Below are 14607 nucleotides of genomic sequence, written 5' to 3'. Positions count from 1 at the left end.
AGTTGTATGAGCCCCTAATAAAATGTGTTAAAAAAAGATATATAAATAAAAATAGTATATATATATATATATATATATATACATATATAAAGATAATTAATTATTCTGGTAGAAACTAGATAGACCGAGGCCAGAAATAAAGGATAGTTATTCATCATAGTGATGGCAATAGATACAATATCAGCATTTACACCAATTCTCTAATTCCAAATGTCCATCGGGTAAAGAAACAAGGTCAGATGACAGCTTAATGAGAGGCATACTCCCCTACAGAACATGATTCTTTCATAAAGGCCACTAACATGCCTGGCCTTTGCTCCTGAATAAGACATGATTTCTATTTTACAATGCTGTTTCTATGCAAGCACACTTCAAAAGATAGTATGGAACGAAATTTGTCTAACAATTGTCTATAAATTCTAGAAACCAGACTCTTCGACTAGAACACCAGGGAAAATGAAAGTCACAGCTGCTCCTGCATTTCCGTGTCTGCCAGAAGAATATGTTCGGATAAAAGAACAGATGTTATTGCATAGTGGACATAACATCATTCAATATCAGATAAAAACTCTAGGTTCATTTTGTTACAAATAACTATTTTAGATATTAACAATTTGATGAACAGTTATTTTTTTAATTCATTTAACATTTAAAAATTCATGTAACACTACAATTATTCTGAACAAATAAGGAATGTCTTACTTTAAAATATAGAAGAACTATAGTGTCCACAGTCCAAATAGAAACTGTGTCACTTTGTTCCTTTTATCTTCTTTGAACCCTTGCCAAGTATTCAGTCCACAATGGAGTCTTCCAGTGGTCATTCCCAGTTTTGCAGGGCAGTAGCCTGGTTGTCCGACAAAGGGATCCACAGGATGAAGCAGCCTCATGTTGTTGTCTATCTGGCTTTCTTCTTTCAAAAATACACTGACTATTAAAAGAAGCCACCTGGTCAGTTTTCCTCCAGATTCTTTCATGATATGATCCATATGCTCCTGTTCTCTTTCTAATCTGTTCCTTTCATATTTATCTTCAAACATATCTTGGTCTTTCTTTTTGTTTGCCTCATTGGGGCTTTTGCGGGCCTGGAACTCAGCTGCTTCAGCATCTTCCTTCTCCCGTGACCGGCAGCTGTCTTCCCCAATCTGTGAGGTGTCTTTGTGATCTTTCGGTTTCTGAGTTCTCTGCAAGCCTGTGATGAATTCTATGCTCTGTTACACAATCTGAATTCATTCCTTGCTAAGAATTTTCATCCCTGATTGCAATAGCCTCTTTGTAGCTTTAAATTAAATGGTCTCACCCACTTCCTTTCTCCTGCCTTCTCCTCTCCAACCCAGGGACAAGGGAATAACAAGTGATCTAAAACCGATGGTGAGGAGGACATAGGATGCCTGTTGGGGCTTGATCAAGGGCACTGTAACCTAGAGGAATTACTGAAACCCAAATGGAGGCTGAGCATGATAGTGGAACAAGAGGAAAGTGAAAGGGAATAGAGGAAAGAACTAAGAGGCAAAGGGCATTTATAGAGATCTAAATACAGGCATGTACATATGTAATTATATTTGTATATGATGATGGGGAAATAGATCTATGTACATATATTTATAGGTTTAGTATTAAGATAGGAGATGGAAATTGGGCTTCTACTCAAGTCCTTCCTCAATGCAAGAACATTTTGTTCTACGAAACTGGCATTCCATGATGCTCACCTTCCCAGCATGATTGCTGAAGACAAAGTGGGTGCATAAGTAAATGTGGTGAAGAAAGCTGATAGTGCCTGGCTCTCAAAAGATATAGTGTTTGGGGTCTTAAAGGCTTGAAGGTAAACAAGCAGCCATCTAACTGAGAAGCAACAAAGCCCACATGGAAGAAGCACACCAGCCTGTGTGATCATGAGGTGTTGACGGGATCAGGTATCAGGTATCAAAGACCCAGGACAAAATGTCACATCATTGTGAATGAGGGGGAGTGCAGAGTGGAGACCCAAAGCCGATCTGTAGGCAATTGGACATCCCTTTACAGAAGGGTCGCAGGGAGGAGATGAGTCAGTCAGGGTGCAGTACAGCACCAATGAAACACAACTTTCCTCTAGTCCTTTTTTTTTTTTTTTAACATTTTATTAGGGGCTCATACAACTGTTATCCCAATCCATACACACATCAATTGTGTAAAGTGCATTTGTACATCGTTTCTCAAAACATTTTCTCTCCATTTAAACTCCCGACATTAGGTCCTCATTTTTCCCCTCCCTCCCTGCTCCCCCCTCCCGCATGAGCCCTTGATAGTTTATAAATGGGTATTTTGTTATATCTTGCCCTGTCCGACGTCTCCCTTCATCCACTTTTCGGTTGTCTGTCCCCCAGGGGGGAGGTCACACACAGTTCCATGTAATCGGTTCCCTCTTTCCTACCCATTCTCCCTTTACCCTCCCTGTTTTGCCACTCACACCACTCCTCTAGTCCTTTAATGCTTCCTCCGCCCCTACTATCATGACCCCAATTCTACCTTACAAATATGGCTAGACCAGAGCATGTACACGGGTACAGATAAGAGCTGGAAACACAGGGAGTCCAGGACAGATATAACTCTCAGGACCAATATTGAGTGTAGCCATACCAGGAGGAGAAAGGGAAAGTGGGGGGAAATAGGGGGAATCGATCACAACTATCTACCTATAACCCCCTCCCAGGGGGATGGGCAACAGAGAAGTGGGTGAAGGGAGACACTGGTCAGTGTAAGACATGAAAAATAATAATTTATAAATTATCAGGGGTTCATGAGGGAGGGAGGGTGGGGGAAAGAGGGGGGGAAATGAGAAGCTGATACCAAGGGCTCAAGTAGAAAGAAAATGTTTTGGAAATGATGATGGCAACAAACGTACAAATGTGCTGACACAATGGATGGATGGATGGATTGTGATAAGAGTTGTATGAGACCCCAATAAAATTATTTTAAAAAATAAAAAATGTTTTAAAAGGTCTCTGGCTTGTAAGTCATAGCATTAGTACATGGTAGTTTAAATTTTTCCTTTAGTTCTTTATGGACTGGTAGTCATTTTTCTTGATCTTTTAATTCATGGTACTAACATCCATTAGGTGTTAAAGGATCACGGCGTAGCCAAGAGTAATAATATAGTCACAGGAAACAAAAAGAAAACTCTTGGGTCTTTTCTTTGCACCTGCCTCGTCAGTTATTTTAAAGCTTCGTATGGGGCATCTGCTTGCTGCTTTTTGGTTAAAGAGCTTGTCAGAGGCTTCTCGTGAGGCAAATCTACTGTCACAGGGGCCTGACACTGGAGACCATTTCTGCCTTGTTCCCCACACGGTCTCTACCCAGCTTCCTTTATCCTGCGACTCATCCTCCTTTCTCACTTTCTCTTCACCTGGACTCTGTTTCTCCCCTTTCTTTTCCTTTTTCTGCTGTCAGTCCTTGTGTTTGTCTTTGCAGCAGCTTGAGTTGTGTCCCGAGCTGCCTATGGAGAGTTGAGTGACTTCGTACCCTCCCACTGTAGGCCAACTTCCAGGACTTCAACCCGTAAGTTTTGGTAAATGATTCTGCCTGTTCCTCGCATCATCTTTTGATACTTCCTGCATCATTAAATATGTTGCCCATGGAATCCTTAATATTTCAATTCAAGGCTTGATTTTTTCCTTCAGTTCTTTCAGTGTGAGATAAGCGGAGAGTATTACTTCCTCTCGGCTTTCTAACTCCAGTTCTTTGCACATTTTATCGGAATACTTTTCCTTGTCTTCTTGAGCTTCCTTGAAATGCTTTGCTCAGCTCTTCATCATTTCTTCCATTTGCAAGTTCCAGAATCTTTCCGACAACCATTTGGTCTTTTTATTTTAACTTTATTGTCTTTCTAATGACCTTTTGCTTTAATAACCATATATGATGGCCCTGATGTCACCTATAGAGTTCATCAAGTGTTCTGTCATTAGTGCTGAACTGTGTCAAATCTGTTCCTAAGATGTGCTCGAAATTCAAGTGTGATATACTCAAGGTCATATTTTGGCCCTGGCGGACTTGTTATAATTTGCTGTAACGTTAGCTTACATGTGAGCAATTGATGGCTGGTTCCGTAGTCAGCTCCCTGTCTCTTTTTGGCTGCTGACATTAAGATTCTCAGTTTTTACAGATGTAATCAGTTTGAATCAATACTTTGTATTCCGTCTGCTCATGTGGGTAGTTGCCATATTGTCTGCCTGCTGTTTCTTCTCTTTTGTTTCCAACATTTGCATTTCAATTGCCAATAATTATCAATACATTTTGAATCCATGCTTGATCTATTTCATAATGAAGAAATATGTAGAATTCTTGAATGTCCTTATTACTAACTTTAGTGGCTAGTGAGTAAATTTGAAAAATAGTTGTATTCACTGGACTTCCTTGTAGACATACAGATATTACTCTATCACAAGCAGCATCGTACTTCAAGACATATCTTGAAATGTTCTTTTTAAGTGAATGTGACATCAATTGCTCTTGAACCTGCCATTCCCAGCATAGTAAACCAGCTGACTGTCTGATCCAGAATGGCCAAGACCAGTCAGCTTTCAGTTCACTAATACCTAGGATATTGATCCTTTTGTTCCACTTAACTTTTTATGATTTCCAGTATTCCCAGATTAATATTTTATACCTTCCACCATCTGACTATAAATGGCTATCTGCCACTGTCTCTTCTCAATTTGAGTCATGTACACCAACAAAGGAAATTTCTGAGAGCTTTACTCCATCCACATCATTATAGTCAACTCTACTTTGAGAGGCAACTCTTTCCCAGTAGTATTCAGGGTGCCTGAGAGACTCATTTTCCAGCACTATATCTGACAATTTTACGTCACTATTCAGAAGGTCTTCAGTGGCTAATTTCTCGAAACGGAACAGCCTATTCCTGCCTTGGAGTATGTTCTTAGTCTGGAAGCTCCACTGAAAACTGTTCACAGTGACTGACCCTGCTGGTCTTTAGAATGCTGGTAGCCTAACTTCCAGTATCACAGCAGCTCGTAAGCCACAAGAGTATGACACACTGCAGACAAGTGATGGGTAAATGAAAAGAAAATGAATCCGCTATATTAAATAGTCTGGTTAGCACAAGTAGTTTGTAATTGGTTGCTAACCTGAAGGTTGGCAGTTTGAACCCATTCGATGACACTGCAAATACAAAGCCTGATAAACGGTTTCAGTAAAGACTGCAGCCAAGAAAACTCTAGCGGGAGTATAGGGCTATTCTCTAATACATGAGGTTGCCACGAGTGGAGGCCACCTCAACGGCAGCTAAGGACATCAGGTTTGTCCAGAGTAGGAAAGAGACCAAGATCTGATTCAGGGGCAATTTGAAGGGTTTTGATGATGAAGCACCGTGTTTAAAGGCTGGTTTGTTAACCCAAAGATTGATGACTCAAAACTACCAGGTACTTCATGGGGGACTGCAGCCTGGAAAACCCTATGATACTGTTCTACTCTGTCCTATAGGTGACCCTGAGTTGAAATGAACTTGACAGCAACGGGTTTGGTTTGGTTTGGTTTTGTGTTGAAGTAAACGAGGGATTATATCACAGGGGACTTACCTGTTTGGGATAACCATTCCAGACCTCCCACAGGTCATACGCCCAAGGCTTCTGAAGATACAAAGAGAAGAAACGTGTTTGTCAGGGTCAAAGCCTGATTTCAGCACATTAAAAAAAAGCTTCCTGATATCATTTATAAGAGACAAAGATGCACCATAATGTGCACTTTTACCATTCTCCTGATGCTATGTGGCTAAACATATTTACTCCTCTGAATCACTTCTAATAAATCTGAAAATTCACTAAACAGTGATATCTCAAGAAGGAAATAGTCTCAAACAAGTGAATATCTTTTCAGTCCATTTTCTACAAACCTTCAAAAAAAAACATATTAATTCTGTATCAAAAATTATTTCTGAGTCAAATAAATCACTGCTTCTATAGCAATAAAATTAAAAACTTGAAAGAAATATCTGAAAGCTAATTTTCTTTTTGAAAGTATATCTTAAAGGAATTCTCAGACGAGGTGGTATAAAAAGAAGATAAATCGTGAAGTGGTAGGTTTAAACTCAAGTATGTAATTACATTCACTATAAACAAACTAAGGAAACCTGGTGGCTTAGTGGTTACGCGTTTGGACCTCCAACTGCAAGGTCAGCAGTTCAAAGCTACCAGCTGCTCCTCCAGAGAACGGTGAGACTGTCTGCTCCTGTCAAGACTGACAGCCTGGGGACACAAATGACTCTATGGCAGTGAGTTTTGGTTTAAAAATAAAGGAATGAGACCAGTGTTAGAGAAACAGGGATAAATAAACACAGGTTAAGGCACCTGGGTGGTACTTTTTTTTTCCACTTAAAAAAAGAGTTTTATAGACATCATCATTATCATCTGTAGTACACCTTCTTCCCACTTTCATGATTTACTCCCCAATTCCCCCTCATCCTCCCCTGCATCCCCTGATAAACCATTGCATCAGTTATTGTCTCTACATATCCATTCTTTCTGTGCTTTGTGCACTGGGAAACCCAACAATATCATCGAGCAATTAACAGGTAGGATTTAAAAAATTAAAAACACATTCTAATCAAAGACATAAAATAGACAACTTACATCATAAAGAAATGCAACTCCAGCCACAGTCATCATTAAGTAAAATGCAAATCGCCAGCTGCCAAGAGAAAGAAAAGTCTGGTAAAGGCCACTGACCGGAGGAGAAAACCCGTTGGCATGGCATCGTTGGGAAAGAACACACATCCTGGGGTCAAAGGAAATTACACTGATATGCTGGCTGTCCCATTTACTACGTGTCTGCAAGCTTGGATAAAGCTTCCCGGGGGGTACGAGTGATTTGTACTCAGCTACTAACTGAACATCTGGCAGTTCAAGCCCTCACAGCACCATCTCAGAAGAAAGGCCTAGTAGCGTGCTTCTGTAGCATTCGAGCCCAGGAAACCCTGTGGCCCCCGTTGCACCCGGCCGGACGTGAGGCCACAATGAGGCAGAACCCATTCCACATCAAAAGGGTTTAACCTTGGGGAAGTCATTGAACTTCTTTCTTCATCTGTCAAACAAGGTGGGATAAAGCTTACCTCAAAATGTAAAAAGCATGAATGATAATTTGTGAAAATATCAAGCATATTTTGGCCTAGTATGAAGTGAACAATGATAACTGTTAATTATCATTAACATCAATGATATTAATACTATCATTAAAATACCTGGGTTAGTTCTCCCTCCAATAAATTGTGGTTGGTAATATCATCACCACAATACGAAAGAATCCAGTCTAATTACTTATTTTACTCCATTACTCCATTTAATTCCTAGTGAAAATATTTGTGTGTGTTCCAACTTTATCTTTGTCTACTAAAGGCATATTTTGAAGAAAAAAATTACTCAAGTATAAAAAATAACCTCTTTTATTAAAAAAAACTTAAATGACATATCACTTAATTGAAATATATGGACCATATTTAGATCCTAACATATTGATTACTTATGTACACAGGAAATGATATGTTGTCTGACATTTGCTTAAAAAAATAATCTGGAGAAGAGGAAAGAGGTAGGTGGAGTATAGATAACAAAAAAATTAACTTTTAATTGGGAATTGTTACAGCCAATGATGGGTGCACAGTTCACTATACTAGCCTTTCCAATCCTGTACATGTATACTAGTTTTCAAGGCAAAAATAATAATATTAAAAGCAATATTTGTCCCTTACATTTGCAAAATGCTGTCCCTAATATATCTGTGAAATTAGTAGGAAATAGGATTATAGCCAGATATCTATAGTAGATGAAAAACCACGTTCAAACAAATGAAGTAATTTCCCTAGTTGATGTGGCTGAGAAGTGGTAAAGCTGTAATGAAGTGCAGGTATTTGAACTATCGATCCAATAGTGTTCCCTGAATATTAATATTACTTCTAAGCTAATTTTTTTTTCATGACTTAGTTTGGCACTAGAAAAAAGTAGGGTTTAGTTACTCAGAAAAATGAACCATAAAAATACCTAAAGAGCATTGCCAAAGTTGAGACTTGTAAGCACTTGTTTTATTTATCCAGGTTTGGCATCTGCTTATATGCAGAAAATAGTTACATGTTTCACTGAATTAAAAAATATGTAGAAGATCTAAGACCAGCCAGCTGACAAATGAAGCTATGGGCTGGGGTGGTGTTATCTCATTACATTGATATTTTTTAATGCTATGTGAAGCACACCTGTGTTGTCTCATTTTAGCGTCACAAGAATATATGAAGGACAATAATTATCTTCTTTTTCCAGATAGTTGTTTAATTCTCAAAATAATTCAGAAAAATAAACTATATGAATACTAATAAGGAAACTGAGAGTGATAGTTAGGTTTTATGTCAATTTGACTGGACCAGGATTCTCAGTGGTTTGATAGTCGATGCCTAGTAATTCCTGCATGGTGTGACCTAGCGCAATGAAAGCAACCCCATCATGGGATCTGCTGGGGATTCTAAGAGGACTAAGGTGGAGTGCAGTCCCTTTACTCAAGTCACACTCCTGATGCAATTGAAAGAAAGTTCCCCTGACGGAGGCTTGTGGCTTGCTTCTTATATAAATGGACATTATGGGAACCGTGGCTTGCTTTTTGCTGATCTAGATCTTTTATCTAATTCATGGGCCTCCAGTACTTCAGACTTGAACCAATGACCTACCATATTGCCTACTGATCCTGGGACCAACCAGCAACCTGCCATTTGACCTACTGACTTTGGATTCATCAGCCTCTGCAGCCACCAGCCTATGGTGTTCTTGCCTATCTTGGGTTCATAGTCTCCAAAGTTATACAAGTCAGAAGCCTCCAGCTTAATATCTGACCCATGGACTTGGGACCAGACTGCACTTGCCTTCTGCTACAACTGAATAAGCCATTCTCTTGATATAAATAGCTCTTTCTCTCCTCACTCGGCCCCTATCTCTCCCTACCTCTCTCTCTCTGGTTTTGTTTCTCAAGAGAACCAAGCCTAATATAATACACTGAGGTTTAGAGAGAGCAAAGTTGTACAGTAAGAATGAGTAAAAAATTAAGTAGCTCATTTTCTGAGCTAGTCTTATTTGGTAAAATGAAACAGGAATCTCTGGGAGTTACTAAGAACTTTTCAGAGGCTCCAAAACTCAAAAACTATTTTTTAGAATACTAAGATATTACTTACCTTTTCCACTTTCATTCCTCTCTAAGTGACAGTAGTGTTTTCCAGAAACAGTTGGACATGTTCATTATTGTTCTGATAGCTAACTAACATGCATTTTTATATTCTTACATTTTATAAGTGCCTTGGTTTTAATATCTAATATAATAAGTATCAATATATGTAACACAAATAGACAGAAACCTTTTGTAGCCTTAAAGTTTTTTTACAGAGAACTTTTGTGCTGTGATCAAAAAGTGTGAGAATTTCTGTACTTCAGTGATACAAACTTGAATTATAATTGGCTTGCTAATATACTTGCTTCAAATGAACCTCTCAACCAAACTCACTGCCATCAAGTCAATTCTGACTCGTAGGGATCCTATAGGACAAGGTGGAACTGTCCCTTTGAGTTTCCATGACTGTAACTCTTTGCAGGAGTAGAAAAGCCTCATCTTTCCCTCTCAGTGCTGCCGAATGCATAACCTACTATGTAATCAGGACTCCTTCAAATGAACGTAAGGTAGAAAATTCTCCCTTTTTTACCAGGAAATGTTGAGACAAACGTTGTGGAAAAAATAATTTCTTCAGGAAAGAGAAAATTACTGTTTAGAATAAGTGGTAACAGTGGAAGATGATCCTTAGGATGAAATGAGGGAGGAACAAGGCAGATTGAACTTGGGCCACTGGTGAAAGAAATGAATGGAACCACATTTAGCTCATAATGGGAGAGGTGGGAGGGAGCAATGAACTTGCCCCCACGTCTGGCTACACTAGAGATGGTAGTCTACAAGCCAAGAGACACCTTTCCAAATCACTGTAATGACACTACTGGCTATATACTTGGAAACTACTGTTTAACCTTATAATAAACATAATATTCCAGGTATAGATGCTTATTTTTAAAAGAATTTTTTAATCAGCTAATATGACATTTTATTTACAGGGCGAAATTCCATTATGGATTGAAATCCTAATGATGTTAAATAGGGCTTAGGAGTCATAATTAATCAAGGCATTCAGAGGCTAACCTACCCTGAAACAATGAAGGAATGTTTCCTGGTTAGAGAGCAATATATAAACTCTTTCTATCAGGAAGCATGTTTCTAAAGATTTCCATAAAGTCTAGGGTATTGGTTGCTATGAAATTCTCGACAAAGACATTAAAAAAATAGTATTACGTTTTCTTGATGGGATAAAGAAAAATTTGGGGAAATTACTGGGGGAAAAAACAAGAGCAGAACAAAACAAGGAATTTAGTAAGGAGAGTGAATTCTTAAAATAAAAAGCAATGAGAAACTCCAAAACTTAATAACAAAATAAAAATCACCTGAGAAGAATACAAAAGTACAGTGAAAACCATGGCAAGAAGAATCAGAGACAAAGACTGTGAGATTACTCTGTTTGAACAGGACATAAGGGCTCTGTGGGACAACATGAAGAGAAATAATATATGCATAATCTGAATTCCAGAAAGAGAAGAGAGAAAACGAAGTCTAGAAGATATTTTTGAAGAAATAATCATTAAAACTTTCCCAAATCTGGAAGATGAGATTATCATCCAAAATGTTCAACAAGATCCATATAGGTTAAATCCTAAGAGAAATGTCCCAGGGCATATCATAATCAAACTTACCAAGTACAGAGATAAAGAAAGACTTTTGAGAGCAGCACGAGATAAGGGAAATGTCACTTACAAAAGAGCATCAATAAGATTAAGTGGTGATTTCACACAGGAAACTATGCAGACAAGAAGGCCATGGGGTGACATATACAAAACCTTGAAGGAAAATAACAACCCATCTAGCTCAGAAGTAACAAAGCCCACATGGAAGAAGCACACCAGCCTATGCGATCACGAGGTGCCAAAGAGATCAGTTATCAGCATCAAAGAACAACAAATCTTACCATTGTGTGCTCACCTCCATGATACGATCGCTGAAGACAAATGGGTGCATAAGCAAATGTGGTGAAGAAAGCTGATGGTGCCCAGCTATTAAAAGACATAGCGTTTGGGGTCTTAAAGGCTTGAAGGTAAACAAGCGGCCATCTAGCACAGAAGCAACAAAGCCCACATGGACGAAGCACACCAGACTGTGTGATCACGAGGTGTCGAAGGAATCAGGTATCAGGCATCATCAGAACAAAAAATCTTACCATAGTGAAGGGGGGGGGGTGGGCAGTGCGGAGTGGAGACCCAAAGCCCATTTGTAGGCCACAAGACATCCCCTTACAGAAGGGTCTCAGGGAGGAGACAAGCCAGTCAGGGTGCTATGTAGCAACGATGAAACATACAACTTTCCTCTAGTTCATAAATGCTGCATCCTCCCCCACTATCATGATCCCAATTCCATCTTACAAATCTGGCTAGACTAGAGGATGTACACCGGTACAGACAGGAACTGGAAACATAGGGAATCCAGGGTGGATGATCCCTTCAGGACCAGTGGTATGAGTGGCGATACTGGGAGGGTGGATGGGGGGGTGGGTTAGAAAGAGGGAACCTATTACAAGGATCTACATATGACCTCCTCCCTGGGGGATGGACAACAGAAGAGTGGGTGAAGGGAGACGTCGGACAGGGTAAGATATGACAAAATAATAATTTATAAGTTACAAGGGTTCATGAATGTATGGATTGTGACAAGAGATGTAAGAGCCCCAATAAAAGTATTAAAAAAAGAGAGAGAGAGCGAGCTTTGACTCTATCTTACCAAGCTTCATGGAATTTCTTCATCCTGCTTGGCTTCTCTTGATTTCGCCGTTTCCTAAACCATCTTTCAACCTGGCGCTCTGTCAAGTTACATTTCTTTGCGAGGCCATAAATATCAGTCTGAAAAAAATGATGAAACAAATTAATGAATATTAAAGAATAGAATCAGAAATGGCAGTAGACAAGAGACAGTAAAGCCAGGCCCTGAAAACTCGTACACTAGAAATGAGAGTTTCTGCCCCGAGATCTTAAGCCAATGAATTTACCATTTTTTGCTTATGAAATCACAGAATCCCCCAAAGTTGAAAATGTTAGTATACCAACACTCTGACTTACCAAGGTCAATTTTCTATTAAATTGCTAAACACATATTCAAGTTGTGTATGTGAGTTCACTCATTGTTCATTGTGTTCATGTTTCTAGGAGCCTGACAGCCTGATAGCAGAACACAGTACAGCCCCAAACCAAACCTACTGCCAGCAAGTTGATTCTGACTCACAGCAGTTCTGTCTAGGACAGGGCAGAACTGCCCCTGCGGGTTTCCAAGATGCTATCAAACCCAGGCTCCACATAGATGAGATGAGATGAAAGAGTCCACATGCTATTAATCAAAATACTAGCAATATAATGTAATTTAAGATTCAGTTTCTTAAAAATCCAAAATGTAACAGCTTCCTCCCTTGCAATAAAAATGTCTTTTAATATGATAAAATAATAATAAATTATAAATTATCGGGGGTTCGGGAGGAGCGGGGAGGGAGAGGGAAAAATGAGCTGAAATTAGGGGCTCAAGTGGAAAGTGGGTGTCGTAAGAATGATGAAGTCAACATATGTACTAAAGTGCTGGACACAGATGACGTATGTACAGATTGTGATGAGTTCTATGAGCCCCTAATAAAATGATTATCAAAAAAAATGTCTTTTAAGTTTAACCAGTTAGGGATGTTCTAACTCAGGAAGAAGGCAAGCAAGGCCATTAAGATAAGTAGCCAGTCAAAAAACACCCACCATAAGGTCTCTGGTGTGGGGCTGGGGGTGGGTGTCTGGTAAGGTCAGACACAGAAACATCCCTCAATTTAGATAAGCAAAGGAGAATGAGGCTTCAGGGAGTCATAGTCTAGTGATCCCTGAAGAAATGCAGGTATAGAAAATTCATTTTGATCATTAAAAACTCGTCTTTTTTGTCACATTGTTTTGAGTCCTGTGATGATTACAAAATCTGCCATCATTGTAAAGTCTGCTTTTTGTCACTTAGTTTAAAGTATATAACTTGTTTGACTTTCACTAAATTTTTGGAAGCAGATTGGAGGTAGAAACCCCCACTGTTTCCTTCTGGTTCTTGCTTCAGAATACACGTAAGAGTTTCCTAAATCAACTTGGCCTCTGTCTTTGGATGAAACAATGAAGAGCAATCCCAGATCCTTGTTTCCTGGCATCTATAGGAGAAGACTGAAACCTTAAAACTTAAAATGATTTGTCCAAAGTCTATAATTAGTATTAAAATGAGGACAAGAACTTAGACTACTGTGAGCTTTCTAGTAACTCCAGAGAAAATGCAGGGAAGGCTTAAACATGTGTTGTCCACCAACTTTCACGTTACATCAGATATAAGTACATTACAAACTAATTCAAAATTATTCCGATCATAAAAAAATGATTGCAACAAAAAAACAAAAAAATCAAGGTGATTACTTCTCTAGAAAGTGTTGCAAACTATGACTTAAAATTGACAACAATGATGATGGATTAGTTCAAAAGTCACAAACTCAAAGTCCCATTAGGGACAAATTGGAAACATAAATGACTATGTGGATCATGTCTGTTTCATAATAAATATGGTATTTTTTTTAAACAGACATGTTTTACATGTTAAATCTGAGATAAGGAAAGGAGTGATGGTGGAAATTTGGACAGAGCATGCTGGCAGTCCATAACAATATCTTGGAACCATAGTTCACAAGAACCCCTGCCACCCCAACTGAAGTTCCTGAGAATCTGTGTGTGCACAGGAACCCTTAAATGCTTCGTATGCATGCAGGGGCAAGAAATACTAAAGCTGGCCAGACCGCCTGGTCAATTTTCTTCCCCTCTGAAGTTTCTCAATGAAAAGCTCTGTGGTGCCACACGTCTTCCAAACAGAATTCTCTATCTTGGTCAAACAAGAAGCTGAATTCCAGCAACGGATTTAGCAAGTCTAGCTGGATCAAAGAAAAGTGCATCCTACTGTTTGTACCTTAAAGGCTCCGGAGGCCAGCGGTTAGTTACCACTTAAATCTGTAGCCAAAGTTCAGAAGACCTTGTTTATTGAAAAATAGAGTCTATGTATGTTACATGGTTTATAATTTATAGTTTTAAAACTTCAAGTCTTTCACAAGACATTACACAATGAGGATACTTTCAACAACAAAAAAACAGTTACCCAAAACATTTCAGCATTGTGTTTTAAAATCTTTTGTCTAACATTCCTTCTGACTTATAATTTTGCTTTTGCGTTGTTTTTTAAAAAATTTCCACGCAAATCTTTCAACTATATCTATTTATGTATATATTTTAATATGACGTAACCATGATTCCATCGAGTTACATGTCTCTTACAGTAAGCTTTTTGCCTTGTGGACCAGCTAAGTCATTTGACAAAATTTTTCTTTTCTTTTTTTTTTAAATCATTTTATTAGGGGCTCATACAACTCTTATCACAATCCATACATACATCAATTGT

The 14607-nt window shown here is 38.7% G+C and overlaps 1 protein-coding gene and 1 pseudogene across 1 annotated transcript in view; both read right to left on the bottom strand.

Moving 5' to 3' along the window:
• Positions 1-14607, bottom strand: part of CERS3 (ceramide synthase 3) — an 88104-nt gene that overhangs the window by 49567 nt on the left and 23930 nt on the right. Inside the window, exons 3-5 of the mRNA XM_004709881.1 lie at positions 11890-12008; positions 6624-6681; positions 5574-5624 (exon numbers count right to left, since the gene is read on the bottom strand). Coding sequence (XP_004709938.1) covers positions 5574-5624; positions 6624-6681; positions 11890-12008 — 228 coding nt within the window. The remainder of the gene's footprint in view (positions 1-5573; positions 5625-6623; positions 6682-11889; positions 12009-14607) is intronic.
• LOC105979280 lies at positions 720-4700 on the bottom strand (annotated as a pseudogene).

The sequence above is a fragment of the Echinops telfairi genome, unplaced genomic scaffold (genome assembly GCF_000313985.2).
Source record: "Echinops telfairi isolate 266 unplaced genomic scaffold, ASM31398v2 ScPeMD7_7409;HRSCAF=8447, whole genome shotgun sequence".
NCBI lineage: Eukaryota > Metazoa > Chordata > Mammalia > Afrosoricida > Tenrecidae > Echinops > Echinops telfairi.
Note: the sequence above shows the minus strand (reverse complement) of the source record. Positions and strands in the feature narration are given on the sequence as shown.